Source organism: Cottoperca gobio, unplaced genomic scaffold, assembly GCF_900634415.1.
Source record: "Cottoperca gobio unplaced genomic scaffold, fCotGob3.1 fCotGob3_170arrow_ctg1, whole genome shotgun sequence".
NCBI classification, from domain to species: domain Eukaryota; kingdom Metazoa; phylum Chordata; class Actinopteri; order Perciformes; family Bovichtidae; genus Cottoperca; species Cottoperca gobio.
The window spans coordinates 1-15,549 of record NW_021166819.1 but is presented as its reverse complement, the minus strand read 5'-3'; the positions used below and the strand labels follow the sequence as shown (position 1 = coordinate 15,549).

Genomic DNA, 15,549 nt, shown 5'->3' with positions numbered 1-15,549 from the left:
TAGTTGTTTCCTGTTTACAGTGCTGATGTTATATTTCAGAATAAAATGCAAATCTTTCGTATCAACATTAACAACAATACGTTTTATAAATAATGCATCTGCTGATTAAACTCGTCTATGAAGAAAGTGTCGTGTAAAACCTCCTGAAGAGGATCCTATCCTGGTGGGGTCCGCTGCTCCTCATCCCTGAAGTTGAAGTACGATGTGTACCCTCAGAAGTTGGAGCCACACCAGTTTTGGTTATTAATAGCTCCCCGGGCTCTGACCACACTGCACCCAGCCCATGCTGCCCTGTACTCACTGAATCCATCGTGTAATTTAACATCCAGAGACTCTGAAAACATTTTAAAAGCAGACCGAGCCGAGGGTTTCAGTAATGTAAGAGATGAAACCGCACGGAAAGCAGCACGAGGTCTGTTTCAGAAGAAAGACTGCGTTACATGCTGCCAGATCACCTCTCCAACATCATCTCTCCAACATCTCTCCAACATCTCTCCAACATCATCTCTCCAACATCATCTCTCCAACATCTCTCCAACATCATCTCATGCTGATATTGTGCTTTTGTGAAACATCTGATACCAGCCGGTCTGTGGCATCGACTAAAGAAACAGAAGCGTGCACACTTTAGTGTTTCTGTATTAATTCATCATTCAGAAGTACTTTCTACATACGTTTTGGGAGATACTTATTACTTATTCTCTTTCTTGCTTTGATGAGAAAGTTCAATCCTGTTAATGCAACACTATCATCCCCTGTGGTGAAGGTTTGTATCTCCCTGTAGTCCCCCAGAAACACACAGCATCTGGTGTTAGTTCAGATTAAACAACATACAGCGTCTTAATTACTGACATTTTAAGGTTCAGGCAGATTTCATTATCTGTTTCACACAACAAAAGAGAGTTTGGATGTTTTGAAGTGTGGTTGTATAAGGTGAAGCTGTTTTCTCTGCGCTCTTCAAAGCCACCAGACTCCATTGACAAAACAGGTCATTTTACCTCGCAGAACAATACACGTTGCTGGTTTACTGCTGCCTCCATCAGTTAGTTTGGTTTTGTTATTGAGTGACTTTGGTGTTTTAAATGGTTCGTTTTAATTCACCAAAGTCACAATAACACAAACAAACTAACCGATGGAGGCAGCGGTAGAACTGCAACTTCCATGTTCTGCGAGGTAAAATGACCTGTTTTGTTAATGGAGTCTGGTGGCTTTGAAGAGCGCAGAGAAAACAGCTTCACCTTATACAACCACACTTCAAAACATCCAAACTATCTCTTTAAGTTTTCATATTTTTCCACGTATATGAATGCATTTTATCGTCCTTCCAGGTATCTATTGGTGTCATTTATTTTCATTGCACCATGAAAACTAATTTGTATTTAAAACATTTTATTTTACACTTGATCACAATGAAATGAAACCAAATCCGTCTGGACGCTTACACACAATAATCCATAAATGTGAAATATGCAACATTGAGAGAAATACTAAAATGTCTACTTGTTAGTAGGATGAAGTTTTTCCTTTCATGCTTGCGTTTTTGTGTCTCTGCAGACTGAGCGGCGATTGGCAGGTGAGCAGCCAGGTAAAAGGTAAGTGTAAGGTCACAATGTCCCGGCCGGTTAAAGAGCTTACCTGTGAGGCCGCGCCTTCTCGTCAGTCGCCTGCGTTGGCAACAGAGGGCCGAAGAAGAGATTATAAAACCAGCAACGTGTGGTCAGGCTCTTTATTTATCCAGAGCAGGTTGACAGACAGCTGCTGCACACTTTCATAACTCCACTTTGAAAACATGGAGCAGTGAAACGACCTGGAGTAGCAGCTGTCACTCATTACAAATATGTTAAGCAGCTTGCTCGTGCCTTTAGGACGCGGCTACTTCCCAACTTCACTTCCCTACATCTTCAGATATTTGGGAAGTGAAGTTTGTATTTGTGCATCTACTGGACGGAGAGTTTCTCATCACTAAAGTCTTATTAAAGAACTGTACTTACTGCAGATACAAGTACTTGAGTATTTCCATCTGTCTGCTACTTCTACTTCTACTAAAATATAATACCAAACTAGCCGTTATGCAAGATTTGTTTTGTATTTAATGAAGAATAAAATGACATTTTAATCTAAAGGTTATGGATCATAGAGATACCTTCATGGACGTGACCAGGTGCTGTACGGGGAGGAGCGCTGTGATTGGCCAAACCAGAAGCTTAAATTCAATCTTTTCAAAGGTGATATTTGGATGTCAGGTTACAGATGTTAGTTGGGTGGATGCACGACTGAGATCACTTATCAGATAAAGAGTAATTATCTCCGTCAGTGACTTTGGTTGAAAAGCACTAAAGGCCAAGATGTTCTATTAAAGACGTCGACGACTAAAGCTGCTGAGATAATCGCCGCTAAACCGTTCTCAGTTGGACTGCAGCATTAGGTGATGATAGAGGGATGATCCAACACCATGAGCTGTATGATCAGTTATGACCGGCAGAGATTAACTTTGAGCCGTGTTAGCTGCAGGGATGTCGGCCATCTTGGTACTGAAACTACAAGTATAACAATTATTTGGTTCAAGGAACTAAGATCCCGAAACGTGGAGATACCCCGACCCGAGTCCCGTGTGTGTGTGTGTGTGTGTGTGTGTGTGTGTGTGTGTGTGTGTGCAGAGACCTGAACACCCCACAGCATCTCCTTTACACATTATATAGCAAATTGTACTGAAGTGTTGCATCCAGAAATAAATATGTAATGTTGAAATGAGTTTAACCCTTTAATCAAAGTTAGTCTCATTTAATTTATTTCAACACAAAGAAATTCACAATTTACACACAAACATTTACAAGTTGCAGTGAAAATGTTTGAGTATAATGTTTTTAAATCTTTTTTAATTAAGACTAGATTCTTGTTTACTCATTGAACATAAAACATAAAATGTAAACACAAAAGGTTTCTATTTTCTGTGCTGCTCTTCAAGGAGATAAAGGGATTCCCTCTGCTGCCCTCGTGTGGCTGCAGGAGGAACAGACCTCTCTCTCTCTCTCTCTCTCTCTCTCTCTCTCTCTCTCTCTCTCTCTCTCTCTCTCTCTCTCTCTCTCTCATGCTCTCTGTCTCTCACATCAACACTTCCTGTTTAGCTGTGAGTTCATGAAGCTGTTCTGAGACGTGTTGTCTTCCAGTTGCAGTCCCTCCTCATGATGGCAGCATCTCTGCCAATGAGTTATCACGGTGCCATCACCAGGACGGACTGTGAGGATCTGCTGGGGAAGAAGAACAAGGACGGAGCTTACCTGATCCGAGACAGCGAGACCATCCAGGGAGCCATGTGTCTGTGTGTTTAGTGAGTCACGTTCAAGAGATTTGCTTTTGTTTATGGTGCGAAACAGCTTGTATTGAACATTAGAGTTCATATCACTTGAGTATGTAGTGTTACTTTCTCCTTCTACTTATTATATTATATATATAAATATATAAATATTGTGCTTTTTACTACTTAAATTAAGATTTTACATCAAAGCACATCTAGACATTTTGAAGAAACTTTAAAAAATACTTGATTAATAATCTTTAAAACAAGATGCAAACATATACAAATAAATATCGTTTTTGTAAAACAATCACAATATTTATTTATATTTATTTTTAAATATTGCAACAAATATCAAGATGCAATGTTGTACGTATTGTTCTTGTTATTTTAATGCATGTCACGTGTGAACAGTTTCCAAGTACATGCTGTACATCATTTACATTTATAGAAAACGGAAGAATAACACAGTTTCCTTCAGGTGTTAAAGACTCTGCAGGGAGGATTCAAACTGTGGGTCATGTGATCACTTCTGCGGCGGATTGTATCAACTAAATGAATGAATTCAACATTTGTTAATATCAGTTATGGTTTAAATTCTGCAAATATGTATGAATAACATGCATCTTGTTTATTTTTGCAGTAAACAGAGGGTGGTGTACACCTACAGAGTGCTGCAGTCACACACTGGACACTATATGCTTTTGGTAAACAAACACACACACACACACACACACACACACACACACGAGGGTTTATTTTATAGTTTTTTTGTTTGATGCCTGAAATAATGTCTGAAGTTAAAACAAGCTTAAGAGATTTTCACTTTTTCTTCTATGACATGAGATCAGTAAATAATCCTTCAGGGAGACAGAGAGATGCAATGTAGTCACTGAGCACTTGCATGCAATATATATATGTATGTATATATATATATATATATATATATATGAATATATATATATACACAAGTGCAAGTGCACTTGCACTTGTGTATATATATATATTCCTCATCATAAAGGGATATCAACACCCAGCCCTAGTTGGTTGTTATTGTTGTTGACCTTGAAGTACTCACATGTATTTAAGTTGCAGAATGTAACATTTCCCAGGTGATGCATTAACACTGATGTGACCTCAGCGACAGCTTTGCAACAGAAATAGCATCAAAGTGTCACATCCGCACTGAGCATACCTCTAAATGTAAGAACACTTCATTAATCAGTGACTGCAGATCAGCTCAGTCTGACTTAAAGGAAGATTTCACCCCCAAAATGGAAACTCTGCAGTTGACAGCTCTCCGCCTCGTCACAGGAAACTCCTCTGACGTACGTTTAGGCTCAAACACACTGATGGCTGCAGAGACTCTTCATCAAGTCTTCATCAAAGGGTTAGGGCACCTTCTGATTGTTGACAGCGGTTGTAGTTTCAGATCTCTGCCCACATCTCTGGAAATGGAAAATCAAACTGAGCATCAGGCTGAAGGAGTTTTAGGTTTGAGTCACAATTCACATTTCGATCGGAGCTTTAATTTCATTTGTCATTTTGGGGACATTTAAATCTTTTTTCAATGTGAAGGTTTGAGGTTTTAATAATGTTGAACTGATTGTCTTTGCGTTTAGATTAAGTGTGCAATAAAGTCCCTTGCTTGCCTCCACATGTCCTGTTTCTGTCCTCTTGTTTCCTCCTCTGACATGTTGTCATTCCTTCAGACATCAGGAGCTGTGCAAGAGACATTCTTTAAGTCTTTGGACGATCTGATCCGGCACTATAAAAAGAAAAATCAGGGCCTGACCATGCACCTGCGCCACTCTGTCAAAAGGAAGACGGCCATGTTGATCCAGGTGCAGAAACCTCGTGAAGCCTCTGGGTCCCAGAGGATGCCTGAACCTGAAGAAGACCCCGAATATGAAAGTACGTCATTGATTTCATCATCAGCACCTTCTTTGATTCGTGGAATATTTGACCTTTTTCTTTATTTCCCTCCAGATGCTCCTTCATCTGAATACGTCGAAGTCCTCCCTGAACAACGATGACTTTGACATTTAGTGTCAGGGAGGGAAAGACCTTGTGTCTGAACAGTGTGCTCTTCAGGATGAGGAACACCTCCTGAAGAACAACGCTCTTCATCGTATTTGGATCCTTCATTCTGAAATATCTCAACTGGAGGGATTATCAAGAGATTTGTTCCAGACGTTCATGATCCCAGAGGATGCATCTTGTTCCATTATCTGGGCTAAGACTTGTGTTGAGTGCTAGCATGCTAACACGCTAAGCTAAGCAGACCTTAGCATTAGCATGTTGTCAACGTTCATCGTTAGCATCAGTGATGGAAGAAGTACTCAGATCTTCTACTTTAGCAAATATAGAAATTCTAAAAGTAAATAAAAAATCATACTCAGGTAAAAGTACAGACACATTATCATCAGGACCAAAAGTAAAAGTACTCATTATGCAGAATCATATATTACTAAATGATAATTATTTATGTATTAATGAGTTCATCACCTTAATGCTGCAGCTGGTAAAGGTGGAGCTCATTTTAATGACTTAATATACTGCTTAATCTATCATAATACATCATAATTAACAAGTTGATTTATGTTTTACAATAATAATCTGAATATTTTAAGTAAAATAAATCATCAGATTAAGTAAAATAGTGGATTAGAATTATAAAGTAGATTAAAGTACCTTAAAAATGATACTTGAGTAACTTTCTACTCTTGGCTGGTTTATGTTCTTGCATTTCTGCTGCTGCGTCGTGGAAGTACATGTGCAGCATGTGGGAGTTATTTCTGTTCAGCTATGACGTTATTAATAATAATAATAATAATAAGATTTATTTGTATAGCACAAGAAGTGCAGCCCAAAGTGCTTCACAGTGAAAACATAACAATTAGACAGGATAAGAGCATTTACAGAACAATAATCACAGTGTTGATGTACACGAGTCTGAAGCTCCGTTATAAAGTGTGAAAAGAATCTGAAACTGCATTTATCATCATTTATTTATGACACTTCATAAAGGCTGGCTGCATATTGACTTCCAGTCATCTGACAGTTTCAGTATTACTTTACCCACATGTAGTTTACCAGTATCAACACCAATGCACAGCAAAACCTCAGACTTTGTAAATTGAGAAACCGCTTTGACCAAAAACATGATTATTTGTGGGTCTTCAAAGTCATGATTAATGTAAAAAACATCAAACTCACAGCATCGTCACATTGTTTCAGCTCTCAAATGTTTGCTTTCTGTCAGGTTTTACTTTATTCTTTATTGTTATATGACCAGAATCAGAAGCCGTGCAGTTTTCTTCGTATTTCTTTCTGCTTGTCATCCAATGAAATGACAAAACCACCAAAATCACCAAGCGTGAGAGCCTCTCTTAATATGTTCTGACTTCCTGTTTGTGGCTCTCAGCTCTAAGCCCATTGGTTTCTACTGAAGACGTAAATCTTGTGTAGGAAGATATCAGACGGAGTGGCTCATTAGTTTTTAATAGTTTTGAACAACAATGGAGACTTTGATACACATAATACTTGTTAGTAGATACATACGCTGTCAGAAATGGTGGTTTGTTACTATTTTCTACATTGAGCTACAAAATACATTTATCCTTAAATGTTGAATCTGCAGTGAGTTTATAAAGAGACAGCAAAAGAGTTTAATGTTGTGCATTTAGTAGCAGTTCCTTCAAAGACCCTGAAAACCACTTTTCTTAATCAGCACCTGAACGCATCATTTTCTGCCACAGTTGAAACCGTTTTGTTCACAGGAGATATCTAACCATGCTCTTAATGAATAATACATTAAAAGCTTTAACTTTCTTATGTTATAAAGAATTAATAAGTTGAGACGAAGGGGCTTTGAACTTTCTGCTGGTAAAGAGTCTTTGCATGCATTTGTTTTTTGTGGAATATATATTAATACTTGTAAAGCTAAGCGGTGCATGAGAATTGTATGTGCTCATCGTCTGGGCTTTTATTTCAGTTATTTGATGCAGTAAGAAACATTTCTATCCCTACAGACTTCTAGAATGGGGTGTCAGTGTATTTGCTTCTTCCTCACTTCCTGTAAATATCCACATGCTTTGTAAATACGAATCTGTAAAATCTTCTTGACTTGTTATTATTTTATGTGTTATTAAATTGTCTCTTGCAGACACGAGTAACCTGAAACTCTGAGATTGTCCATCATTTCCTCGCTTTGCAGAACGTTTTTTTCTATAAGTTCAAGCGAGAGATTAGACTCAATCAAACCACTTCCGTACGGACAACAACATCGCCTCACATCCTGTGTCTGCTTTCACAAACTGCTCACAAGACTTCATATCTCTTTGTTTTAAGCAATGCTTATTACTGGAAGAGCATCAGTTTTGGACATTAACATTGTTTTTTTGGGTGATTTATGAAATGTTGCACATTTGAAGAAGATGCATGCTTCTGTCTGTTTGATCTGCAACTACTGACCAAACAAGGGCAGAAGAAGACAACGAAGACACAAGAGACAAAAGTAGAAAGGAACAGTGGTGGGGTTCAAGAGGAGTATAATAGTATCATAGTCTAACCACAGCTTCCTCACACAATAACAGAAGCAGTTACAACACACGCACGCGCACACGCACATGTATCCACTATCTAGAAGATCTAGATCTACTCAGGACATTTTTATTTGTTAGTAAAGTGGATGTAAGGTACAAGAGTAATGCAGAACATAGTTTGGGATGGGATGTATGGGATCCTTATCAACACTTTGTTTATGTGTTGTTTATGTTTTTAAAAATGGCAAAAATTGACCAATATATTGTTTGTTTTTTAACTCTCAAATGTGTCTATCCGTATTGAAGTGTGGTATGTTTGAGTTTATCTAATACAATTTGTTAGTTCACAACAGGCAGTTACTAAATGTCACTTCTAATACAGAAAGAAAATCAAATGCACACTGTAGGTACACCTGTAAAGTCAAACACAAGTACACAGCAGCTCTACAATACATTTATTTTTGTGAAATGTATAATGCCTTTGTGGTCATTTCTGAAACGGGAAATAGGATAGATAAAAAAAACATTGGGATCAAAAACTACATAGTTTATGGTAATCTTTTTAAAGACGTGGCTCTTGTATTGGATGTTATTAGACTATAAATGACATAAATCAAGTGTGTGGCGGTCTAGTGGTTAGGCTTCCAAATAGAACACCGTAAGGTTGTGAGTTCAATACAGTCACTTTATCAGATACTGTTAGCCTTTAAATTAAAAATTCCAACTGATCTTACTTGATTTAATCCTGTTAACTGAACATAAAAATCAAACTGATAATAAATAACATTTAAAACATTATATTTTGTTCTATAATATATTTTTATATTTTCTGATATTTTATTTTATAAATGTATGCTTATACTCATTTAATTTAATTTTGTATTGTATTTTATATATGTATTATATTTTATTTTATTTTATATATGTATTTATTTATTTATTTTTATTTATTGTTACTTGCCCCGCCCCCTTACGTTACGTGATCATGACATGGACCCGCCCAATACATGTATTAGGGGGGGAATGTAGTTTTAGTTTGCTTCATTGATAAACAAACCTCACATTTTGATGTTCGATTTTAGAGCACAAGAAATCCAATAATATTATTTATTAATAATATATCATACACGCATCAACATAAGCTTTAACAATGTCGATGTAACCTCGCTTCTCCCCCTTACATACATACATGGTCCGTTCCTTTCCCGTTCGAAGCGCAGAGCGGGAGGAAGTAGCTGCTGTGTTGCCGGTTGTTGATGTTTCTTGGGGAAGAAGAAGCACCACAGGTAGTGTGACACACAAACAAGCACATACATATTTAATATAGTCGTTTGAAGTATATAAACAGCGGTCAAAAATGTTAAGCCACTTTTTGAATTAGTTGAATTAGCTATTGTTATGAAGTTTTAAGGTAGACTTGTTAGCTAACGTTAGAGTTAGCATCTTTCAGGTTCAAGATGGACGGTGTGAAACGTCAGTGCTTTTGTTTTGAAAGTATAGATTTGCTGTTATGACCTTAAAGGTAATAGTTTTGCTCTACAGGATGGACATGGCGACGTGTTTGAAGTCTCTGTTGCTGGCTATCCAGCAGTACAGATGCGGCAGGACTGCGCAGAACACAGCGCAGCTCCTGAAACAAGTGGAGGTGAGCGTGATGATGCTTCAGTCCTTCATGTCCCTTCATCACAGCACCACAACAACACCACAACAGCACCACAACAACACCACAACAGCACCACAACAGCACCACAACAACACCACAACAACACCACAACAGCACCACAACAACACCACAACAACACCACAACAGCACCACAACAACACCACAACAGCACCACAACAACACCACAACAGCACCACAACAACAACATCACAACAACACCACAACAACACCACAACAACACCAAGGGAAGGAGGCTGGTAGATCAGACGTTAAACAATGTACAACCTGTAGCAATATGCATATAAACATATACCAACAAAATAAAGAAATGCATATAAGAAGGATCCCATGACCCAAACATGGAAAATATCCTTACCTTCTGAATGTGCAGATATGTTTATAATGAATCAAAGCACATAAATAGCACATTACTTATCCAAAAAAACACAATAACATTATGATCCAACGGCCATTAGTGTATTTATATAGATGAACTATCAAGTCTATAACTAGTTCTCCTTAATTGACTTTGCTGTTCTTTCCTTACCACACAAGTTGCATGAAATATATCTTAAATAGCAATAGAAATGTTGGTTGAAACATTGCATACCATCCCTGTGTATATACACCCTGCAGATACATTTACCTACATGTGTATGTTTGTGTGTTTGCAGGAGGTGTCAGGCCTTAAATGTGACCAGCTGTTGTCCTCAGGCCAGGCTCTGCCCCGTGAGTGTGTGAGTGGGCTGGTGGAGCTGGCTGGAAACCCAAACACTAGCCCAACCCTGACAAGCTCCACCATCTCCCTGCTGGCACAGCTAGGTAGATACATATCTATTATATATCTAGATATTAAATACATATATCACCACACATGCACCAGAACCTAAATGGCCGCAGTGTTGTTTATTTGTCTTGGTGATTTGCTGGCGTGTCACCCAGTTAACTTTAAAAGAAATCATCCTGATTTCTGTGATGCTTATATTCAGCAGTTCATCCAGGACTAGTACAAATACTTACAAATGACCTTGCAGTATGTAAGCTATAGGTTCCTCATGTTGCTCACACTGATCTTTAGAAACATCACTGCTAACCTTTAGTAAAAGTCTGAAAGTAGAAAGTGAGTGTGATTCCTGAGGCAGAGAACTGAACTGCCTCTCTGAACCTAAATCTTTGTCTTTCTCCTCGCCTGATGTTTTCTCCTTCAGCCTGTGATGATGACAATCGGGAGATTCTTCACAGCAGCTACAACCTCACCAGCACCCTGGCGTCTGTCATCCACTGCCACAGCGCCACACCTGGTGAGCCCGTGGTACTGCAGGTGAGTCTGCACATGGCTGCGATCTCTTCTGTGTACAGTATATTTTCAGTAAACATTGTTGTACTACCTTGTTAACAAAGCTTCTTTATTGTTTATTTTTGATGTGGCACATATTCAAATGAATTCTCCTAAAATAAAATAAATCAAAGTACAGTTGGTCAATCTTTAAATACATTTGTGGCAGGAGAAACCCTGGCCTACTCATGGTACATTCAGTAATAGATTATTTGTTGTAATGTTGTTTTGTGTGTCTCATCAGTGTTTGCAGGTGCTGCAGAAACTGACTTACAACACTCGCGTCTTCCAGTCTACAAACTACATCCATGAGCTCATCACTTTCCTCATGACGAATATGTAAGAACCAAATCTCCCTGTATGATTTAAGGAAGCTGAACGTTTTTGACCTTCGACTTGTCATTTTACTTCCCACAGCCAGTCTCACAATGACGACATCATCATGCCGTGTCTCGGCCTCATGGCCAACCTGTGTCGAGACAACCACTCAGTGCAGAGCCACATCAAGTCTCTGGTGAGTCTGACTGACTCAACAGCATCACAGGATGGTTTTTGTTCTTTATTTATAATAATCACAATAATAATACATTAGATTTGTATAGCACAGAGTGAGCGACACAAAGATAAATATATAAACGAACAAAGGAAGAAAGAAGGGAGGATGAGCAGAAGAGACGGTCACAGGTTGAAGGCCGTGTTGAACAGGTTAAGAGAAGTGAAGGTGGAGAGTGAGGAGGAGTCTCTGAGGGTCGGAGGCAGAAAGTTCCAGAGGGTGGGAGCAGCTCTGTCCCCCCAGGATCTGAGCTTGGTCCGGATGGGGGGGGGGACAGGAGGATTAGCAGCAGCAGAGGCTGCGGGTGGGAGTGTGTCTGTGGAGGAGGTCAGTCAGGTAGGAGGGGGCCAGGTTATGGAGGGCTTTGTAGGTCATGAGGAGGATCTTGTACTGGATTCTCTGAGGGACGAGGAGCCAGTGGAGCTTGTAGAGGACGGGGGTGATGTGGTCATGGGTCCGGGAGGGGGTGAGAAGACCCCCTTTCCTTTCTTTCTCAATTTCTTTCATATAAATTTTCCATACAAGTTTGCACAAATTAACTGATTAACTAATTATCAAATATGATATGTAGATGCAGAGATGAAATAAACGCAAGTGGAGTTTCAGTTTCACGTCATAGGACTAAAACATGTTTATTATATTCACATGTTACATTACACTACAGTTCACACCTTCTTTTAGTATTATTCAGCCAGTGTGGTGGACTGAGAACATCTGCTGTCTGCCAAACAACAGGAAAGTGTGTGTTTGCTGTGTGTTGTGTGTGAATGACATCATATTGGATCGTTAGTTAAGAGTGAGTCCCTGATGAGAGACTTCGACACGGACCTGAACGTTCACAAAGCATCTGAATCGTAAAATAAATTCTCTAAAATGTCTCAAACAAGAAAAAGTTTTTAATGTTTGGCACATTTTGTTTAGACCAACAAGTCTTTACAAAGTGCATCTGTTGAGCCGTAACTCAAGTGTTTCCAAATCCTAACCGCACTGAACACTTTTCAACCCGGCAGACAGACGGGACATCAACATGAACATCATCAGCTTGTTGTATCTTTAGTGTTAATGTGCGTTTGGTGTTTTCCCGCAGGACAACGTGAAGCCGTTCTATCGTACTCTGATCAACTTCCTGGCTCACAACAGTCTGACTGTGGTTGTGTTCACGCTCTCCATCCTGGCCAGCCTCACTCTGAGTGAGAAGGTTGGAGAGAAGGTGGGAAACACTTCATACAAACTATTTACCCTCTGAAGAGATCTCGCTGAGGATCAAAAGGATCGTTATAACTTACAATATTCAAATGAGCTGCTTCATATATTTTGAAATATTGCAGCACTTTGCAACCCTTTCTAATAATAATAATAATAATAATAATAATAATAATAATAATAATAATAATAATAATAATAATAATAATAATAAGAGGCTGGAGGTTCCCCACCCCCCTGATATAGCACTTCTCTGACAAACACCATTAAAAAAGCTAAATGTAGACCAACAATAGTGAGGTCTCATCAATTATCTTTATATCGTTATCAAGTGCAATATTTACTTTTTATAACTTTTGTCATGTGTAATATTCACTCCTACACATTTCTTTCCAATGACTGCTTGTACAGTACGTAGTAATGTATTTATAGTACGTGTTCAGCTTCTCACCATATCAAGTGTTTGATCTCTAGACTGCAAACATTCTGTTCCTTCTTTCTGTTTGTTCCCCTTTTCATTTGCTTTCATTTCCACTCCAATTAATAGAATAAAGTATTTGTGGACACTTTGTTTGTGTCTCCTGCAGCTGTTTGATGCAACAAACATCCACCAGACTTTCCAGCTTGTGTTCAACATCCTCGTGAACGGTGACGGCACCCTGACGAGAAAATACTCCGTCGACCTTTTGGTTGACTTGTTGAAGAACCCTAAGATAGCGGATCACCTCACCAGGTACGCTCACGTGTTTAGCCTCAGTGCTCACGGTTCTGTTCACCACCTGACTGTATTTAAAACATTTTTTCCATTTCAAGGTACCAGCACTTCTCAGCATGTGTGTCTCAAGTTTTAGGACTGCTGCAATCTAAAGACCCCGACTCTGCAGTGAAGGTGCACGCTGCATTTCTCATGTTACACATTCTGTATGTTGATCTTTACGCACACATATACACTGTATTCTACAAGATGATGGTAGATGGTAGTAAAGGCCATGACACGTTCTTCTTGTTGCTCTTATGAGAATGAAAATGCTCCAATATTCCAGCTTTAGTCTTTGAAATGTCTTTGACAGTTTTGATTTAATTTAATCTTGACTTGGCGTGTTGTCTGCAGGTGTTGGAGCTTCTCCTGGCGATGTGCAGCGTGTCAGGGCTGCGTTCGCTGCTGTGCGAGGTGGTTTTCAGACCAGCGGCACCCAAACTCAGAGCAGCAGGCCGCCGGCAGGGGGCCGGACCGGACGGTGGGCGCAAAGCCGAGTCCGGGCTCGCCCTGGTGCAGTGGCTGAGCTCGCCTGTGGAGGGCGCTGAGTCCTGCTCGCTCCAGGCCCTGCAGCTGCTGAATGAGCTGCTCGAGGTACGGCAACACTACCGGGACACACGAGATGCTGAGAGGTTTTAGGTGTTATCTTCTAAACGTGCATGCACCTCTGACATAAGGAGGAGCTGCCGTCCATGTTTGACTTGCTGCATCTGTAGCTTCCTCACATCTCTCTTTCTCTCCCTCCATGTGTCCTCCTCTCTCTGCGTCCAGGAGGCGTTGGGAGCAGAGTGTGTGTCTGACTGTGTGCTGAGCTTCGTAGAAATGTTACTCCCCGTCCTGTTGGGGCTGCTGAGGGGCCTCGACGCTGCTCAGCGAGACGCTCACCTGAGAAAACACTGCCACCGCATCACACACGTGACCAGCCTGCTGCTCAATATCCTTCACCTGCCTGCTGTCTGTGTGTGTGTGTTAGTGTGTGTTAGTGTGTGGGAGGGGGAGGGGGAGGGGGGGGAGGGGGGAGGGGGGAGGGGGGGGGAGGGGGGGGGGGGGGTGGGGGGGGGGGGGGGGGGGGGGAGGGGAGGGGGGGGAGGGGGGGAGGGGGGGGGGGGGGGGGGAGGGGGGGGGGGGGGGGGAGGGGGGGGGGAGGGGTGGTGAGGGGGGGGTAGGGGGTGGGGAGTAGGTGGGAGAGGGGGGGGGGGGGAGGGGGGGGGAGGGGGGGGGGGGGGGGGAGGGGGGGGGGGGGGTGGGGGGGGGGGGGGGGGGTGGGGGGGGGGGGGGGGGGGGGGGGGGGGGGTGGGGGGGGGTGGGGGGGGGGGGGGGGGGTGGGGGGGGGGGGGGGGGGGGGGGGGGGGGGGGGGGGGGGGGGGGGTGGGGGGGGGGGGGGGGGGGGGGGGGGGGGGGGGGGGGGGGGGGGGGGGGGGGGGGGGGGGGGGGGGGGGGGGGGGGGGGGGGGGGGGTAGGGGGGGGAGGGGGGGGGGGGGGGGGGGGGGGGGGAGGGGGGGGGGATGGGTGGGTGGGGGTGGGGGGGGGTGGTGGATGGAGGTGGTGTATGGTTATGGGAGGGGTGGCGGGGGATGGTGGGGAGGAGGTGGGAGGGAAGGGGGAAAGCAAGCGTGGGGGGATAGAGAGGACAAGGGATGAGTGGGGGGGGGGGGAGGGGCGGGTGAAGGGGGGGGTGTGGGGGTGTGGGTTAGTGGGGGGTAGTGTGGGGTTAGTGGGGGGGGGGGGAGTGGGGGGTAGTGTGTGGTAGGTGTGAGTGGTGGGTGGGAGGGGGGGGAGGGGGGGGGGGAGGTGGGGAGGTGTGTGTGTTAGTGGGGTGTTAGTGGGGTTGTTAGTGGGGGTTAGTGTCGGGTGTTAGGGTGTGGTGGGGGGGTGGTAGTGGGTGTAGGGGTGGGGGGTGTGTGAGTGTGTAGGTGGTGTGTGTTTGGAGGGTGTGTGTTGAAGTGTTGTGTTAGAACTGTGTGGTTCGTGTGGGTTCGTGTGTGTTAGTGTGTGTTAGTGTGTGTGAGTGTGTGGTGGTGGGGAGGGGAGGGGGAGGGGGGGGGAGGGGGGGGGAGGGGAGGGGGGGGGGGGGGGGGGGGGGGGGGAGGGGGGGGGAGGGGGGGGGGGGGGGAGGGGGGGGGGGAGGGGGGGGGGAGGGGGGGGGGGGGGGGGGGGGGAGGGGGGGGGGGAGGGGGGGGGGGGGGGGGGGGGGA

General features: G+C 42.9%; 2 protein-coding genes across 2 annotated transcripts; both read left to right on the top strand.

The window, feature by feature from the left end:
- The first annotated feature begins 3,132 nt into the window (after positions 1–3,132).
- On the top strand, positions 3,133–7,480 carry LOC115004692 (SH2 domain-containing protein 1B). The gene is made up of 4 exons (XM_029426372.1): positions 3,133–3,328; positions 3,939–4,002; positions 5,008–5,209; positions 5,285–7,480. Exons 1-4 carry the CDS (start codon positions 3,183–3,185, stop codon positions 5,329–5,331), a joined length of 459 nt encoding a protein of 152 aa, XP_029282232.1. The 5' UTR covers positions 3,133–3,182; the 3' UTR covers positions 5,332–7,480.
- Positions 7,481–8,918: 1,438 nt separating this feature from the next.
- On the top strand, positions 8,919–14,308 carry cip2a (cellular inhibitor of PP2A; the record flags this gene model as incomplete). The annotated part of the gene is made up of 11 exons (XM_029426383.1): positions 8,919–9,128; positions 9,385–9,487; positions 10,180–10,327; positions 10,714–10,826; positions 11,086–11,180; positions 11,259–11,355; positions 12,482–12,604; positions 13,185–13,330; positions 13,411–13,486; positions 13,709–13,948; positions 14,126–14,308. Coding segments are annotated over exons 2-11 (1,323 nt in total), but the record flags the coding sequence as incomplete, so codon positions are not given.
- Between the last annotated feature and the right edge of the window lie 1,241 nt (positions 14,309–15,549).

Coding starts and splice junctions, on each gene's coding strand:
- LOC115004692 (XM_029426372.1), top strand. CDS start 3,183: ATGATGGCAGCATCTCTGCCAATGAGTTATCACGGTGCCATCACCAGG. Junction 4,003..5,007: donor CTGGACACTATATGCTTTTG/GTAAACAAACAC, acceptor TCATTCCTTCAG/ACATCAGGAGCTGTGCAAGA. Junction 5,210..5,284: donor AGAAGACCCCGAATATGAAA/GTACGTCATTGA, acceptor ATTTCCCTCCAG/ATGCTCCTTCATCTGAATAC.